Consider the following 19,935-nt stretch of genomic DNA (forward strand, 5'->3'; position numbering starts at 1 on the left):
ACAGCTGTAGGGGAGTGCTTTTAGGAGTGCCTGATGGGTAGTAGTCTCTTGTAGATGGCAGCTACGTCGTCATTATCGTTATTCTGTAGAAACCCAGAGATTTGTTTTGAGGACATCTCAGCTATGCAGTATGAAATTTTTAGCACATTCTTCCAGCAGAGAAGTAAAGCAGGGGAGAGAACGGATGATCTACCTGGATGAGCCTTCATGGTTGTTTATTGCTGCCTCACTATAACCACAGGTGTCTCAATTTTCATCCTTTTATGGTGCTCGGGATCAAATGCAGGCTCTTCAGAGATATCTAGTTGCCCAATCTGTTTTAGGGAAACCGAACTGCTTGTTGAAGGGCTTAACTTCGATACATTTTGGTGTCATTTCCTCTGAATTTATTTTAAAATTCTGCCTTGCTACACCGTGCCTGGACCAGTTTTGTCAAATGAGGAGCCACGATGACTTCTCTCTGGGCCAATCACAGGTGTCCAGGCAAGCACGATAGAGAGTATTGAGAGTGTTAAGCAAAACGTCATGGGCTTGGAGAGGGGGAGGGGAGCAGGCAGTGTTGTTTGGGGACTCCCTGAAATATGAAAAAAAATAGTATGTTCACTTTCCTGGGGCTATTGCTTTCTTAGATTTCTACCCTTTGCTCTGAACCACTGCCCTTTTCATTTTATTGAGTTTTCTTTATCAGCCTATGCAATTCTACATAAATTGAAAATATTTCAGCACATTTTTGTACTTTAACTTAGCCTAAAGGCATAATGCAGAATAAAAGTAGGAACAGCACAGCTATTTCCCGCCCCACATTTACTGGTTAAGGATTATTGTAGTCCCACATTTTTCTTTTAAAGATTTTATTTATTGTTTATTTATTTGAGAGAGACAGAGAGAGAATGCACACACGCACAAGCAGGGGGAGCAGGAGAGGGAGACACAGGGGCTTGATTCCAGGACCCCGGGATCATGATCTAAGCCCAAAGCAGATGCTTAACTGAGCCACCCAGGTGCCCCTGTAGTCCTACATTTTTAATATGGAACATCTATATCAGAGCCAACTTCTACCCCTCTTATGTTGTAATTTCAGTTAGACTGAAGGTGTTGCTTCTTGTTAAAATGTAAATACTTCTTTCTAGGAGGAGCAGAGTGTTTTGCTTCTTGTCCCCCCACCCCCCGCCCCCAGGTCATTTACTTCTTGATGTAAATGGGAAATGTGGAAACCCATGGGGAAAGATAGCATGAAGCTATAGAACACCTTGAGAAGTTTGGGGTGGCAGGATATTAGCCTGGAGGAGTGAAACTGCATAGGACAGAGTGACCTGATTACTGCCCAATTGCAGTTGCACTTAGTGCAACAACCAAAAGTTTGTAGAGAGAGGTTTTTGAAGCTTGTTTCCAGGTGTACAGATCGCAATCTAGCGGATTTGAGTAAAGGTTCTGGATAACATTTAGAGATAGTATTTAGTGTTAAGGAAACTTCTTTGCCCATGTCTAATTTTTAATTGACCTGACCGAAGAAGAAAGGCTGTGTCTTCTAAACTTGGCTGTTTTAGTTCTCATTAATTAGCTCTAAAAATATCATGTAACTCCTAAGGCAACCGTCATGGGATGTAACTGTGGGAGAGCGGACCTGTGGTCTTCAGTTTTTGTCATCTGTAGAATGTGGGGATGGAGAATATGATGCCTAAAGTTTCTGCCATTGTGAAAATGTGTGATTCTAACTTATTCACGTTCATACCTTTATTTATATCACTTATGAAATGGCATAAATAGTGTTATTATTGTTTTCCCGAAGGGTTTTTAATTTTTAGTGTTGTGTTGCAAAGAATATATGAGATCTTTGGGAAAGTCATTAATCAGTCTATATTCCATATATATTGAACTCTGGAGAGATGGGATTTAGCATAATTAATAGTCCATAATGACCAGCCCTTATTTTCAAGAAGGCTGCTTCAAATCACCGCAGGTTCTGGTTCAGCAGAATTCATTGAATATTTATTATTACGTGTCGTGTAGTTTTTGGTGCTCTCAATAATCCTGCAGTTGATAGCAGTCTCCTCCTTTTTGGTACATAATACATTTCTTAAAAAAATTCTTTCCAGAGGTAATTTCTCTAGTATTATATTAATTAAGAAATTTAGGCAAGCATGATATTATTTTAAAAATGAATTTGCCAGGACTTTGGGCATTTGATGAAAATTAGGAGTTGAGACCTTCAGATATTACCATTTCATGAGGAAAAGGTATGATTTCTAATCAGGCTTTGAGAGTAAATTTCATTATTATGAGCTTTCTTATTGTATTTTTCCTCTACTCCTCCTCTGTAGAAGTCACAAGACATGGAAAGAACAAAATATACTGGTACTCCCTACTTTTATTTTCAGTGCTTCCTTGAAAACTGTATGGTCATAAAGTCTAACATTGACATTTCCATACACACTGCTCCGAGGAGGGATTGTGATGATCTCTTTCCTCCTCCAGATGGCACACTCTACCATCACCGAGTGCTGGGCACCTAGAGGGAACTCTGTTTGCCAAGAATGTTTACTGATGTTATATAATTTTTATAGATCTACATAGTAACTCTGTGGGATGGACATCTCATGTAAAAGGAAGCCAAACTTCACGTTATGTGGCGGCCAGTAGTTGCTGGATTCACACTCTTCTGCCTTTGTTTTCACCACCATCACAATGCTGACTATTCACAACAGATTCAACACCTAGGAAAATAATGAGTAAGGAGATCAGTACATATTTATTAAAATATTTATTGAATAATAAATTTTGGTTGAATTTATGAATGAGTGAATGAATGATAGATTTGATAGTTCTTGGAGAGGAAACTTGGTGATGTAGGAGCCCTTATTCTGCTGTTGAGCTTGAGATTTTATTTTTAGTGGTCACTGTAATATTTTTGGTAGCACTGGTTAAAACACAGAAATGACAGGGTTTTTAAAAATGCCTAAGACTAAAGAACATAGGCAGTGATGACTTGGTGTAGGGGAGGTGTAGTAGTTTTATACTGCATGTCAAGGAAATGACTGTGTCAGCATCCACAGGACTGCGGGTAATAGCTTAATTCTGTGATCTTTTGGATAATGCGTTGTGGCAATTAATCACAGAACCAGAACAGAGCTAAGATATAGTCAACTGTCCAGATGTCTGTGGGGAGTCTCACTCAATAAAAGCAGAGCTGCTGCTGACTAATTTTATTGACCATTTCATTTCCAGAAGGTTAAGGAGATAATGAGAGGAGCTGATAACTCAGCCTAATTTCGACTCACCGTAAGGGCTTCATTAGATAAGTGGACATAATGGGAACCCTGAGAGAAACCCATATCATTCATTTGACAAATTCAGCAAATAGTTGTGCCACGTGGTGGTCTAGATGCTGTAGATTTTGCAGTAAATGCAACAGTCAAAATCCCTGTCATCACGGAGCTTTTGTTTTAAGAGCTAACGATGATCTGTTGTCCAAAAAACTAGCGTCATGGTTTACTCAACTGCAGTGACCTTAACCTGCATTTCAGACACCTGCTTGAATGGTTACACTCTGGGTGTTATCATCTGAACTGCTTGTTTCAGAAATCTAAAAATTCCAGTATCCTTTATTCCCTCATGGGGTTTTTTTTCCTTTTAATATTCCCTCATTTTTTATTCTTTGAGCTCAGAGAGATTGATTGCCTGCCTGTATTGTAGCTTGTGTATCAACATCTGCCTGGCCTTTTTCTCTTTCCTCACCAGTCTGTATCCCTGTTTTGACCATATGGATTGTTCTCCTGCTTGTACTTTAGTTCTCTTTCCCTTCCTCCACCCACCAAAACTCTCATTTCTACATCGGTGACACAGTCTGCGCTATCTGATGCTAGATCCAAGCAGCTGAGCCCTGCTAGAGAGTCTCAACCATCCGAGAAAAGTGATTCTACCCAAAATTCATAGGTTTTGACCTCTGCCGAGCTCTCAGCCCACCAGAAGTTATTTTTACTTACCCTTGGTCACTACTCTCTCCATCCTTATCTGTCTGCTTCTCATTTTACATTTTTATACCAAACTTAACATAATTCTGTCAGGGACTTGACTTGAGCTGCTCTCTCTGTCTGTATGCCTTTACTCCCCCCTTTTCTTTTCTTTTCTTTTTTTGTTTTTTAAGATTTTATTTATTCATTTGACACACAGATCACAAACAGGCAGAGAGGCAGGCAGAGAGAGAGGAGGAAGCAAGCTCACGGCCGGGCAGAGAGCCCAATGCAGGGCTCTATCCCAGCACCCTGGGATCATGACCTGAGCCAAAGGCAGAGGCTTTTAACTCCCTGAGCCACCCAGGTGCCCCAGCTCCCCACCCCCTTTCTCTCTTCCTTTACATGTTCAACGTTTAGTGAGAGATTACATCCTTCATGAAGATTCCCTGACTACCCAAATTGGATTTAGTGTCCCCTTATCAGTACACAACACCCTGTGTGTTGGTTTGCCTTTGCCACTGTAATGGGTCCTTCTTAGAGGCAGAGACTGAAATTACTTTCACATTTTGTGTTCTTAGTACCTAGCATAGAGTGGGTGTTTTAGTAAATGGTAAATGAATAAGTAAGAAACAGTAAGAGGAATATGGAGGAAAGCTGGAATATAGAGAATTAGAAATACAAAGTTATTAAAAAAAAAAAAAGGAAATACAGAGTTCCTAAATTTCCAAGTAAAGTTAGATATCATGCCATGGATGTAGTCTCCAGAAGGGGAAGTGTGTGTAAGTTGGCCAAAGGCAGAGTTTCTATTGAACAACTGGAAATAGTATGTGAAGAAAAGAGCAAGGTCAAGTGGCCAGATGAACTCATATTTTAAAAGTACATGTGCGGAAGAAGGAAATGAGGATGTGAAACAAAAATATATAGATGTGGATGCAGGAATCTCATGTAAAAGAGGAATACAGCCCTAAGATATAATGCACTGAGGTTTTGAAAAATGTTCAGGCTGACCTTTTACATTTTATATATAGACGATGAACAGCAAGCAAATAATAGATTTTTGTTTTAAACAAACTGGTAGCCGTACTTGTGGTGAGCACCACATAGTACAGAGAAGTTGCCTCACTACATTGTACATCTGAAACTAATATAACATTGTGTGTCAACTTCACTCACATTTAAAGATTAAAAAAACAAACAAACCTGACCCTATAATTGCATACAGAGAGTACATGAAACTCAGCTTCTGTTTTATTACTGACTTCTCTGACATGAAGAATGCCCTCTACACAGATTAATAAAGATGGATGTAAGAATAATAGAAACTTTAAGCCCATGATTAGAGAGGAAATGGTACCAGCATCTCTGGCTGCCCTAAATGCTCACATTGAGGTTCAGGTTCAGATTCTGAGAAAATGTGTTAATGTCATAGAGGAGCGGGTAATCCTTGAGCAATTCTGGGGAATTTGAACACTATTAGAAAACAGTGGAGGACCAAAGTTCCAAAATTACAAAACAAGAACATAGATTCTGTAGACTTTAGTGAGCTTAATGCTACCTCCACAAACAATTCTAGAGGTCAACTTAAAAGATTCTCAAATATTTACAGAAGGAAAAGATGAGCAGTAGGGTTACAGGGGTTTTCTAAGAATAATTCCTTCCGGATAACCCAGTTGCTACCTTTGGCAGGGACACTGCAGGCACAGATGGGAGAATGCTGTGCCTGTCATCTATCTAGACTCCCATAAGGGATTTGACATCCTCCATTCTGTCATTCTGTGCTTGCAAACATGTTGGGGAATTGGACTGGCTGAGGTACGGGTCCAGGAATTGAAGAGCCGAACTCAATCTTAATTACTAATGGCAACTTCGTAAGAAGTCTCTTATGGGCAGCTGCTTTCAACCTCATTCCACTCAGCAGGTAACACCTCCTCCTACTTCTCACTCTCAGCCCGCAGCCTTGCAGTTTATTCCACCAAGAAAAGAGAAGCCCCCAAATATTGGTCCATTTGCTGCCAGATATACCAATTTTTCTGCGTGTGCTGACGTGGTCTGTCATCCTTTTCGTTCCATTCCATGAACTGCCGGTGTGCCTAGCACGCGTACACCGCATCCCCTTCATACTGCCCACTGCAGCGACCTCCTTTCATTCTAGTTTTTCTTCTATTTTCCTTTCTTCTTTGGAGAAATACGCTATGTAAACATGCTATAATAGTATCTCAGCTTACAAATATGCTATAATGTCACTTGTTAAGAAAAAAAAAAAAAAAGCACCACCTCCCCCATCCCATGTTCTGTTCAGCTGCCCCCTTTATGGCAGAACTTCTCAAGAGCCGTCTTAAACTCCTTGCCCCTCTTCTTCACCGCCTTTGCCACTCCACTGAGACCATCTGACAAGGTTGTTAGTAACTTCCATGTTGCTAAATCTAGTGATCCGCTCCCAGTCCTCATCTTACTCAGCCTTCCAGCAATATTTGACATGTCTGGTCAGGTTTTCCCATTTGAGGCTTTTTTTACCTGGTCTTTTGGAGGTACCACTCCCTTGATTTTTCTCCTGCCCTGCTTGCTGCTCCTTCTCAGTCTCCCGTGTTGGATCCTACTCCTCTCCCTGATGTGGGGATGCTAACCCCAGGGCTCAGTCCTAGAATCTTCTCTGCTTCATTTATACACATTTCCTAGGTCCCCACAGATCACTATGATAGCCACTGGCTACAGTCCTGTCATTGCAGAAAGTTCTGTTGGACAACACGCTCTGGGTTCTAGTCCTGTTTAAAGACACCTGTAAGCTGGTAACTCCCCAACTGACCCACCAGGTCCAGCCTCCCCACCTGCGCTCCAGGTTGGCAGATCCGCGGGGTCCTTCGCTTGGTTCCACATTGCCTGTCAAACCCAACATAGCTCACGCTGAACTTGATTTTCCCTTTCATCCTGCTCTCTTCCCAGTCTTGTCTATCACTAAACTGTGCTTTTCTTCACACAGGCTTAAAATGCCTTGGACTGCCTGCGGTGGGAGGCAGGCAGGAAGGAGACTCCCATTGTTGGGGAAAAACAGTTCCGGGGCAGCACTTCTGTTTCATCTTTCCACACTTTACTTCAATCCCTGGCAAGTGGGAATGAGTGACTTCTCTCACTCATTGTACTACTTTTTAACTTCTCTTGCACTCAATATCCAATGCTTCAAACATAAACTAACCTCAAGGCCCTGGAATACTTTTCCTAGATGCTCACATGACCCATTTTCTGACTTCATTCAGGCTTCTGCTCAGATACCACCTCTTAGACAGTCCTTGTCACCCTCTCTGAAGTAACGTCCCAGTCACTCTGTATCCTTACTGTTTTATTTTTTATAGCACTTACTGATATTACAGTATGTTTGCTTTCATCTGTCTCTACCTCATGGAATCTATGAGGGCGGGGATTTTGTTTTTGCCCTATTCCCAGTGCTAAAAATAGTAGCCAGCAGATAAAAATGTCCCATAAATATATGTTGAATTAAATGCCATATTATGAAATTTCTGAAGAAATGAAACTTAGAGGTATAGCTAATACATTGTCAGGTTTTTGCTCTTTGTTTTGGCCATTCATGTTTTATACTATACCAGTCACTGTATTAGAAAAACTTATTTTCCTGAGTTCATTTATAAGATTATAGGTACTTTGTTCTTATGATTTTCATTTATTTTAATATAAAAATTCTGGTAACATTGTTGTGAGGAAGTTTTATTTATTATGACATTATAATAATAGTTGCATTGGAAGTTGAATATGATAGTAATAAGGACGATTTTTAAATTTAGCATTTTGGCTATAAAGTAGAATAAGTGATAAGATGGGGTCCCCATCCTTAAGGAATTCATGACCTTGGGGGTAAGACAGTCATAAGTACCTACAGGGTGTTTATGTAGTTTAGAAATAGAGGCAAATACATACAATACCCTAAGGACATCTTCATTCTATTTTTTAAAACTCTATTTGCAGACTTCATGGACACCCAGCGTAATGCAGGATGACAAAAGTTCGAATGCAGCTGTATTTATCAAGGGTGGTGGCAGAGTAAAAGAGGTCACGCCGACTGTGCTAGCTGGTAGAATTACGATCTCGGATAGAGTGAAACTCCATGGACATCCAAGCGGGGCCGTGCAAAATACAGTTTAAGAGATTTAGAGAAATCACTCAGCATGGCCTAGAAATGTCCCCCAATAACAAAGAAAAACAGACGGATCCAGTTGTCTGTCAGCTTCCACTTCTCATGCCCATGCCGAGTTACCTGGAGTCACCATGGCATCCCCCAATGGACGGCTCCACCTTGTAGTTGTCCAAACTGGAGTGTAGTCAGAGTCACGGCAGTTAATAAAATACCATCTTTAGACTCATAATTTGATTGATAGTTTGCCTTTCTATAATTTTAGAGTTGAAAATAGGTGGGTGGCTTGTATGAGCTGAGGACGCGGCAGGAGCAGGTGTTGAGGGTGAACCGAGACCACAATCCAGGGCTTTCTCCTTTGGTTGGCAGTGACGCACTGGCCCCTGGTGCTCCGAGTGCGGCAGCAGGAGTGAAGCTTAGCCTGTGCTTGGGTAGTTGTGTGCCTGACATGGGGCTGACCGGTCTAGGAAAATTGTCTTTCCTGCATCACGCAAAGCCCTGTGTAGTCTTAACAGCCCCCAATCCATTTTCTGCCTCCTTTATCCTCAAGTGCCCAGAATAATGTGGTATAAGTAGTTTGCCAAGCTGAGGGGAATTCAAAAAAGTTCTCTAGATTTGTGCATTTTGAAAGAATTAAAATAAACATTCATGGTTGCCTTGTACCTGTAATAAGAAAATGTTTTTTTATGCCTCGCCTGGGCACAACTATAGAGAAGGGGAAAACAGGTAACTAAACGGAAGCATTTGTTGCTACCCTAGAAGTAGGAATTCATCCTTTAGTGTTCAGAAATAACCTTCATTGTGTTATACACAAAAGTTTAATTCATTTTTAAAACGTGAACAAGGATATGAAATTTAGTGGGAGTTTATTCATTGTTTGGTTTTAGTATTTTTTTGAGTTTTCATATATCCTCAGGTGCCTTTCACTCTCACAGGAGAGTAATAACTTGGCTACCCGTAGTATGTATGTTGATGGTATTCCACTGCCTCTAGACTCAGTGTTAAGAAGACTGATACTGAGCTGATTCCCCTTAGTTAACTGGTGATTTACCTGGAGATTGTGAGGAGTTGGAAGGAAGGGAGGAGTAGGGATCTGTGATCAAGTTGCCTTGTTCAAATCAAGTATGTTCCAACACTTCCTGTCTCAAGATTCCATTCTTGGAGCTCTAGAAATTTCGTAGTGTGTTCTTGAGGTTCAAAAACTTCTTTGGCTTCTTTCACATCAAATATGATGGTTTTTGTGTCAGAACTTTATTAAAATTACTTGTTTTACTATTACCATTAATATGTTTGTCTTTTCTTTAAATAGGTGAAGCTTTATTCTAGGAGTATTTATTTCATCTGGTTCATGAGCTCAAATTGTAAAGACTCTAAATGTTACAGAAGTGTTGAGAGATTGGTAAGTATTAATGTAATAGATATAAGCAGCCAAAATACTTGTTTCTGTCTAAGCCTTTGAAACTACATAGTTATGTGACATTAATTAAACCCCAAAGTACAAACAACTAAACTTGCCTTTAGTAGAGATGTATATATAAATTGTGGTATACCCATACAATGGCATATTACATAATTGTAATAAAGGAACAAACAATGTTGAAAGGAAAAATAAAGTTATAAAAGGATACATATATTATACTATTTATAGTTAAAATAGTTAAAACAGTATTGAATTTTTTGTGGCTGTAAACATGTAAAAACTTATAAAAACATGTATAGAAATGATAAACACTAACTAAAGAGAGGAAGAAGTGAGGTGGGGTGTGAATTTCCTGTACTATAAGGTTTGATTTCCTTGCACACACATACCCACACCACACATACATACACACACACTGATCTGAACACTGCACACTGTTAATTTTGCTAAATCTGAGCTTTGCTATATCCGCCTCTTATAAATTCTTTGTACTTTTCTGGGTATGTGAAATATTTTAAAGAATCTTTAAAATGTACCATGCTGGGGTGCTGGGTGGCTCCGTGGGTTAAAGCCTCTGCCTTTGGCTCAGGTCATGATCCCAGGGTGCTGGGATTGAGCCCTGCATCGGGCTCTCTGCTCAGTAGGGAGCCTGCTTCTTCCTCTCTCTCTGCCTGCCTCTCTGCCTACTTGTGATCTCTGTCTGTCAAATAAATAAATAAAATCTTTAATTAATTAATTAATTAATTATACCATGCAATCATCTTTTCAGTTGGCATTCAGAATGGCTGAAAGGCATTCATTGAAGTTCAGCATCCCTATTAGATGTGCAGGAAGAAATGAGTATTTATTAATGTGCAAGGTGGAAGTATCTCCCATCACCCCTACTGATGATGTTCTGTTGCTAACTAGTGTACTTCGAAGAGTAGTAAGTGTGTGAATACTGGGTAGGAGAATTCAGAATTTTTGTTATTTGTAGATGATATGGTTTTATGTCTGGAAATCTCAAAAAAAAATTAAAGTTCAGTAAGAAGTTTGGATATATGATTATTGCATCAGCATAAATATACTTCCATTTGCCTCCTACATACTACTTCTCTTTCCTAATTAGATTATATAATGGAAAGAAAATCCCTAGAACAATAGCAAAAGCTACAGAACACCCTGGAAGAGACCTAACAAGAAATGTGTAAAACCTATTGTAGGAGGAAGTAACAGTTTCTGCCACAAGCACATAAAGGATAAATGTGCAAGTAGTGTAAGGGTGTTCATTGCAGCTCTGTTTGTGATAATCAAAACTAGAAATAGCCTAAATACTCAATAAGAGATTGGCTGCATAGTTAACAGTATGATGATGAACAGTATATGATGAACATGTTACATATGCAGGCAGCAGCGTGCCAGAAGCTAGCAGAAAGAGTAAGAGAGCGAGCATGTGAAAAGATTTCCAAAATATCTACGTGAATCAAAACAGGTCAGATCACTTATATATAATACCCTATTTATGTAACTGTGTCTATTTTATGTACATTTAAAAATCAGGAATAACATACATTTCTGCATATATTGTAATGTTTTTTGCCATCCTGGCATCTTGTGCTTATAGGAAGTAGCATTGAAATGATTTCCTCAGTAATTGTCATACCTAGATATTCATACTAATTTTTATTATCTTCATTTCCAGAAAATAGACCCTAATTATTACTGTAATTTTAAAGTTTTTCACATTTTTAATATTGCTAAAGTTGCAGTGTGCCTTGTACTCAGGGGTATCTAGTAAGCACTGGGAGCCGGCTGTGCTTGGTGAAGGGGTCGCTCTTGCGTGCTCACGGGGGAGCTCAGTCCTTAGTGGCTCATATCAGCACTTGAAATGAGTTACACGCTTGCTGTACTACATCTGATGAGTTTTAAATATTTTTGGAAACTTTCTTCTGATCCTATGTGGTAAGATTAGGTGCCAGCATCAAAACTTTCAGAATGATGTCAGCATCTTTGGAAGAAAATCCCAAGAACAGTAGTGTAGCACTTTTAAGAATGACGGCCTAGAAGGTGAGATAAAAAGGCATTGTGTTATACTTTAATTGGCAGTGTTACTTGTTTTAGTGGTGCACTAAATTATGTACCTTAAAATCTGTGACAAAATAGGTGAAATAAGTTAATAAAATCAGTAACTATGGACTGAATATAGTTGTTTATATATTATGTACATATTATATAATTAGTTTATATTAATATAAATTATAAATTATTTGATTTATTGAATAATTTTACCTTATGAAAGCTTTATAAAAAGCCAATGTTTATATAAGAGAGGATATCTTGAGATAAATAATGTACATTTTATTTTTTATACTTTTTCCTGGTAATCAACAATGTTAAAACTAATGAACTTTGTTATGCTACAGAGGAGATTGTTACTATAATAACACCTAGTATTCTGATGGGAATCCAGGACATAAATCATCAGGCCCCAAAATGAACAGGAACCAAAGTAGTATTAGGAATTTCTTTAGTGTTTCCCTTTCATGTCTCTCTGTTTCCCTTTGTATCCTAGTAGTTCATTTTCACCCCGTTGTTTTCTTTCGCGCCTCAGCTACCTCACAAGGACTACCACAGGCCCATCTTTATGTGGCTTTGCAACTCATCAGCTGTGTCCCTTTATTCAAATTCCTGAGACAGAAAGAGCCTGATTGGCCGGTTGCCTCTTTGCAAGTGGCATCGTATGGGTCAGATATTGCCCGCCGGATGCATGCCAACTGCTCCTGAATCAGGCGTGCTTCGCTTAGTTAGGGCTCAGAGGCTGGCCCTGCCCCTTGGGAATGGGCTCCACTGCCTTCTTTGCAGGGGCTAGGAGGCATCCGCCCACCCTGTCCCCTGCCCCGCCCTTGGGCGAAGAAAGGCTCCACAATATACTTCTTTTTTTTTTTTTTAAGATTATTTATTTATTTATTTGACAGAGAGAGAGATCACAAGTAGGCAGAGAGGCAGGCAGAGAAAGAGGAGAAAGCAGGCTCCCTGCTTGAGCAGAGAGCCCGATGCGGGACTCGATCCCAGGACTCTGAGATCATGACCTGAGCTGAAGGCAGAGGCCTCAACCCACTGAACCACCCAGGCGCCCCAACCACAATATACTTCTTATTTAATCTCTCCAGGTTAAAACGTTTTTAAAGGTTACTGGATGTCTCAAAATTACTTTTTGCACTGTTCTGAAATTCTTTGGGAATTTTATTGTTCATGATTTTTCCTTTCTAAATAGTTGCCCATCTTTTTTCTTTATATTGGTGTTTTCCCTCTCTTCTGTCTGCTTTACCTTATTATCTTCTTTTATCTCAAAATGTCGCATTGCCCTTTGATTTAAATGTATAGGAAGAAGTGAAGTGGCGGGCGCCTGGGTGGCTCAGTGGTTAAGCCGCTGCCTTCGGCTCAGGTCATGATCTCAGGGTCCTGGGATCGAGTCCCGCATCGGGCTCTCTGCTCAGCAGGGAGCCTGCTTCCTCCTCTCTCTCTCTGCCTGCCTCTCTGCCTACTTGTGTTCTCTCTGTGTCAAATAAATAAATAAAATCTTTAAAAAAAAAAAAAAAAGAAGTGAAGTGGCATAGCTTCAGCTGCAATAATTCTTCAATTTTTATTTACCTGATGGTAAATCCTTTTCTCTCCATTAACTGAACCCTGGTTGTTGAGGGGAGGATGTATGATTGTCAGTTCCATCATGTGAAAAACAGTTTATATTTTTAAAAAGATCCATTCATTTTTTTGGAAGCCATGTAGAGCAAGAACAGTGCACTATACATCCTATGATGAGGCTGTTAAAGAAGGTCAGAATTCACCTTAACTGCCACCACTCGCTGTGTATCTTCTCACTGTGCTTTCACTTCCTGTTCTTGGTAATGCTCAGGGACTGTCACACCCACAACTATTTCTGCCATGTGACAATATTTAAGGAACACCTAACTAGATCAGGACTATGTCTGAAAATATTATTGGGTTAACTACCAATGCCCGGTAAAGTCAGTCTTTGGTTAAAAACAACCAACCTTAAAAACACTTAGTTTTAAACATAAATTTTTATTTCTCTAATCTTCTCTTTTGGTAATATTTATTTAATAGCTCGGTCATGAGCATCGATAGTAACTCACTGGCACGTGAATTTCTGACGGATGTCAACCGGCTTTGCAATGCGGTGGTCCAGAGGGTGGAGACCAGGGAGGAAGAAGAGGAGGAGACACACATGGCTACGCTAGGCCAGTACCTTGTCCACGGCCGAGGATTTCTGTTACTTACCAAGCTAAATTCTATCATTGATCAGGTAACTTTTTCATATCAAATAACTTTTTTACCAGTTTATTATAGTTGATTACAGATACAGAATTTCTCGGTTGTTTAGTTTCTGAGAGTCTCTTTGAGATAAAGTCCTATTTCTAACATCACTCCAATAAAGAAAAGTAGCCCAGTTTATGCACATACTGTTTATTTGAAGACTTTTCAAAATGTCTGAAATGTCTTAGGATTATAAATGGCCTTTCTTCTAACATGATCTCATATATATTAAGCTTTTTATCCTAATATCAGTGTGAGATAACTATGATTATTAGTAGAGACATTAGATTTTGATTCAGAAAAACATTTGTACTTTCAATAAATGTCAGATATGTTTTTGAAAGGTTTACTGTAATAGAGAATTTGCTAATTCTGGGGTGAAAATAGAGAATTCTTAAACCAGTAATTACTGAGTTCTTTAGCTTATATACGTCCAGTTTTTTTATACCTCATTGTGTTTGCTCAAAGTATGGTCTGAACATATAGTATTTTGCTGTTTCCTTATTATGGAATTAACAGAACTCTAAAGCTAGTTGGGAAATAAAAATGTCATCCAACCTTCTTTTGTGGATGAAAAACCGAGATGCAGAATATTAAGTAACTCAGACAGGCTTAACTTGCAGCCCAAACATGATTTATGTCTTTACTTCATTTTAATAAAAAACAAATATGTATTTTACAAAAGAAAAAATTTACTGTTTGCTTTCAGGGGACTAATTAATATAGTTAGATAATATTTCAATTAACTTGAAAAGATAATAAGGGCTCTGTAGCACCAATATGACAGACATTTTTCATCACTTATGACTGTTACTGGCTTTAGTAGAAACTTACTGTTGAAATTTTTTGCTATCAAAGCATTTTGCTAATAAATACATATATTGGGTAAATACAGAGACTAAAATTAAACAATGACTCTGTTTTCACTATACACTAAGGAACCTAACAAATATCAGAGAGTATCTGCTCACTGTGGTATCCACCTGTCATGAAATTTTCCAGAGTATTTTCCAAAATACTATGTATTTTTACTCCTTTCATGAATGTTATTTATTAAATGCCTAGCTACATGTAATTTAATTTTTATATTTTGTCTGACTTTTCCATAAATAAATTTTAAAATTAGAAAAATTGTTTGTTAGATCATGTGTAGTAATTTTTATTTCAAAATTTTATGATTTAATAAACATATAATGTTCTGTTCATTTTCTTACCCCACATTAGAACATTTCAGTGTTTTTTCTCTTTTTAAGATATCCTATAAGTAGCATCAGAAATATCAAATGTGCAGGAATAAATCTAACATGTACAAATTTCTGTACATAATTTTATAAAACATTTTTGAGAGAATCTAAAGACAACCCAAATAAATGTAGTACTACATAATTTTCATGTATTGGAAAAATCAGTATTGTAAGGATACTTGTTTTTTCTAAATTAATGTATAGATTCCAGTGCAATCCTAATCAGAATTTCAGTAGGTTTTTTAATGAAAGCTGTAGATGTTAAGATATAACCCATGTATCACAAAATTTACCCATTTCATATGTAATGGAGGGTTTTTTTTGCATTTTCTACATCTTTATTTTCTTCTTTCTAGATCTATTTTTTATAAGACATATTACTTTATTTTTCCCCCTTTTTAAAATTGTGTTATATTAGTCACCAGACAGTACATAATTACTTTTTATGTAGTGTTCCATGATTCATTGTTTGTGTATAACACCCAGTGCTCCATGCAATACGTGCCCTCCTCAATACCCATCACCGGGCTCACCCATCCCTCTACCCACCTCCCTTCTAAAACATGCAGTTTGTTTCCCGGAGTCCATAGTCTCTCATGGTTTGTCTCCCACTCTGATTTCTCCCCATTCATTTTTCCCTTCTCTCAGTATCCTCCATGCGATTCCTTATGTTCCACAAATAAATGAAACCATCAGAAAGGATGAATATCCCACTTTTGCATCAACGTGGATGGGACTGGAGGAGATTATGCCAAGTGAAATAAGTCATCAGTGGTTTTTAGCATAATCACAGATATGTGCCGCTGTCGCATAGCCACATAGAATTTTAGAACATTTTCATCACCTCAAACAGGGACCTGGCACCTTTTAGCTGTCACGCCCCTATCCCTCCCATCACCCTCAGACCTAAGCAAACACTAATCTACTTTCTGATTCTATAGATTGTATGCTTTCTCTTTTAAGTCATGAAATATCTTTTAATATATTATTAAATGAATGAAATCATCCAAGTCATAATTTCAACAATATTTTTTCCTAAGGTAAAACCTTGTGTTCCCTCTTCCCCAGTCATTCACCTTTGGACTATCTGTAGCAGTGATAGTAGGAACCAGGAGGAACAGTAGAAGTAGAGCGCAAAATAAGTCCTAATTAAAAAATGGGATTTTTTAATAATTAAATAAGATTTAATTATTTAAACCAGGAAGTGGAGAATGATAATTTGGATCCTTAAGGTGAATTTAACTAAGCAAGTTTAATCACTTAGGGTGGATTCAAAACAGTAGATCTAAAACAGTGCATTTTAAGAGGACCTTCACCTTTGTTATCTGTGCCTCTCATGAATGGGAGCACTTCTTGGGTACTCCAAGCAAGCGGCTTGGAGTGAAGTCCATAGCTACCCCTTCCACTATTGTGCAAGGACTTGATTAATAGATATTTGGTATAAATAATTAAATAGACTTTTTATTGCTATATAATTTATATGTAGTGAATGCACAAACGTAAAATGTATAGTTGAATGAGTTTGACAAAGACAAACACCTATGTAACCATAGCCGAGATCGAAATTTAGAACATTGCCATCACTCTAGAAAAAGTTTTTCATGCCCCTTTGCAGGCAGCCCCTCCCCTTCCTCCCCTGCCACACAACCACAATTCTAATTTCCAGCATCTAAGTGTAGTGCTGCTTGTCCAAGAACTTCATATAAATGGAATCATGCAATATGTACTCTGGTGTCCCAGAGCTCTGTTATGCATAAAGCAGTAACTCACCAAGTTTTGATTCTGGTATTTTGTTGTATGGATATACCACGATTTGTTTGACCATTCACCTGTTGTTTAACCATTTGGCTTTTGTTTCCATTTGGCTCTCATAAATAAAGCTGCTCTGAACTCCTTAAAAAAGTCTTTGTCTGAATATATTTTCATTTTTTCTGGGTAACTATCTAGTATGCAATTGCTACGTCAAAGGGTAGGTGTTCATAAGAAAGTGCCAGACTCTTTATTCAGAGCAGTTGTGTTACTTTTCTTTCTCACCAGCAATGTATGAGAATTCTAGTTGTTCTGTATCCTTTCTGATATTTGACATTGCCAGCCCTTTTAATATTAGCCATCTTAAGCAAATATGAAGTAGTATCTCATTGTGATTTTAATTTGCATTTCTCTAAAAACTAATGATCTGAGTACTATTTTATGTGTTCATTGGCCGCTCATACATTTTCTTTAGTGAATGTCTATTTAAGGTTTTTGCCCATTTTAAAAGTCAGATTATTTGCTTAGTATCCAGTTGTAGTTTTTTTTTTTTTTTTAATATATCCTGGATACATGTCTTTGTTGAATTGCAAATATGTTCTTTGTGGCTTGCCTTTTCATTTCTTAACAATGCCTTTAGAACAGCAGATTTTTAATGTAGTGTGTTTTATATCCTAAAAAATCCTTATCTTGCATCCCAAAGTTGCAAAAGTACTCTCCTGTTTTTTTTTCTAGAAGCTTTTTAATTAGTATTTTTATTTTTAGGTCTGTATTCCATGTGGAATTAATATTTGTGTACAGTGTGAGGCCACAGCTGTAGTTCCTTCCTCCCTCCTCCTCCCTGTGCAGTTACCCAGTCATTCCAGCCACATTTCTTCTTGAGAGTCTGCCCCTTCCCCATGGAGAAATCGATGGCTCCTTTGTGGAAAATCTATTCGCCATATACTTGGGCTTTATTTCTAGACTCTTCTGTTTCACTGTCTATCATCTGTTTGGGTTACTGTGGCCTTTATAGTATGTCTAGAAATTAGGTGGTATAAGTTCTTCAGAGTGTTCATTTTTCATTCAGTTCATTCATTTCCAGAATGTTGGACTATTCTAAGTTCTTTGCATTTCCATATAAATTTTAGAAGGAGCTTATTATTTCTATAGAAATGCTTGCTAGGATTTTAGTGGTGATAACATTGAATCCAAAAATCAATTTGCAGAAAATTGACAACAATGTTGAGCTTCTCAGTCTATTAGCATGGTGTAAATATCTGTTTGAGTCTTATCTAATTTCTCTGCCATTTTTTATTTTTAGTGTCTTTTTTTTAGTGATTTTTAGTCTTGCATTTTTGGTTAAACTTATTCTGAATATTTTATTATTTTTAATGCTATTGTAAATGGCATTTAAATTTTTATTTTCTGTCATTTGTTGCTGTCATATGTTTCTGTCAATTATATAGAAATATAATTGATTTTGGTACATTGACCTTGCATCCTATGCCTTTGCTAAATTCATTTATTTGTATTTATTTTGAAAATTTTCTGCAGATTCCTAGGGTTTTTTGTGCACACGATCAAATCATCTGTGAATAATAATTTCACTTTTCCAATTTTTGGCTTTTAGTGCATGATCTCTTATATACAGACACATTAATCTGTTTATTCTTCAGAAAAAAATAGTCTCCTTAAATAGAAAAAATATGTTCTTTTCAATGGTTAAAGATACCGTGGCTGAAGTTTATATGCAGACTTTTACAGATTTTTTGAAAGAAAATTTGTCCAGCCCCAAAAGGAAGAGTTATCTTAAATTTTAATCTTGGCACCAGCATCAGTGAGATGGGTAACTTCAGCTCATGACCAGCTGCTTCAGATCTCCGTGTCCTCATCAGGAACAATTTATTTATTTTTTAATGTTATGTGTAATTTTTTTTGTAATTTTATTTTTTTTCAGTGTTCCAAGAAGGAACAATTTAAATACATTTAGTTGGATGACTTAAAAGATGTCTCCAATATAAAAAGTATTTGTTTTCATATAACATTTGATAACAGTTTCTAATTTTTTCTATACTCTGGTTATAAATATATACAGCTTAATTCTGATGTAGTGGATAGAAAATCACAATAATTTATTACCAACTCAAGTGTGATAAATATTACTTTTTAAAACTTTGGCATATAAATTTTCACACCTGTTCATGCTTTATGAATGTTCTAAAAAGTTGTTACTTATTTTGCTGAGTAAAATGTGAAGTTTTACTGGAGGAGGTTATGTATTTACGAACAAAACATTATTTAAAAATTATAATAGGTATCTTTTTCAGCTGTTTTCTGTGTAAGAGAGTACCTATTTCTTCCCATATTTCTGTAGTGTTATCACTTTAATATATAGTGCTACATAAATGGCCAATCAATGTCATATATAAAATATGTATTATAGAAAAATACCAGACCCTTTGTAGTGGGGCTGCACAATTCATTCACTGGTTTATTCAGCAGGCCATAAAGAGCCTGTAATATCAGCAGCTCTGCTAGATGCAGAGGTAAAAGAACAGAGACTGTCCTTACTGGGAGCTCTTAGCTTTTGAAGAGGCAGACAGATTGAAAAAAGGCAATGATGACAAACATTTTGTAGGGTGTGTAAAGGAGAGGGCGATGAGGAAATGCTTCTTAGAGAACTTGGCATCTCTAAGTAGGGATTAGCAATGTAAAAAGGGGGGAAACATTAAACCAGGAGAACTGCAAATGCTGGCCTTGGAAGCCAGAGAAGGAAGAGCATTCAGTGACCTAGCAGTAGTTTATTGGGGTTAGAGCAAAGGCTGTATGTGCAGTTTTGGGGTGCTGAGAAGACTGGAAGGCAAACCCCATGTACCATATTAAGGAGGCGTAAGTTTTTTCTGAAAACCCTGGGGAGGTTTTTTGTTTGTTTTGTTTTGTTTTTTACATGGAGGAGGTTTTGAAGCAAGAAAATAGGCAATGAAAATTATTCTTCAGATCTGACAAGTTAAGTTATTGAAAATATTAGCAAGAATGATTTCAATAGGAAAATAATGCAAACTTTTACAATTAGTAGAGATAATTATAGTAAGTGAACTTTATTTTACTCTGGTTCTATGGATTCTGTTTACA

At 37.6% G+C, this 19,935-nt stretch overlaps 1 protein-coding gene across 1 annotated transcript in view; it reads left to right on the forward strand.

The window, feature by feature from the left end:
• The first annotated feature begins 2,569 nt into the window (after positions 1 to 2,569).
• LYST (lysosomal trafficking regulator) overlaps positions 2,570 to 19,935 on the forward strand; it is a 155,174-nt gene continuing 137,808 nt past the window's right edge. Inside the window, exons 1-3 of the mRNA XM_059397275.1 lie at positions 2,570 to 2,729; positions 9,404 to 9,493; positions 13,619 to 13,817. Coding sequence (XP_059253258.1) covers positions 13,626 to 13,817 — 192 coding nt within the window. The 5' untranslated portion in view covers positions 2,570 to 2,729; positions 9,404 to 9,493; positions 13,619 to 13,625. The remainder of the gene's footprint in view (positions 2,730 to 9,403; positions 9,494 to 13,618; positions 13,818 to 19,935) is intronic.

The sequence above is a fragment of the Mustela nigripes genome, chromosome 4 (genome assembly GCF_022355385.1).
Source record: "Mustela nigripes isolate SB6536 chromosome 4, MUSNIG.SB6536, whole genome shotgun sequence".
Taxonomy (NCBI): domain Eukaryota; kingdom Metazoa; phylum Chordata; class Mammalia; order Carnivora; family Mustelidae; genus Mustela; species Mustela nigripes.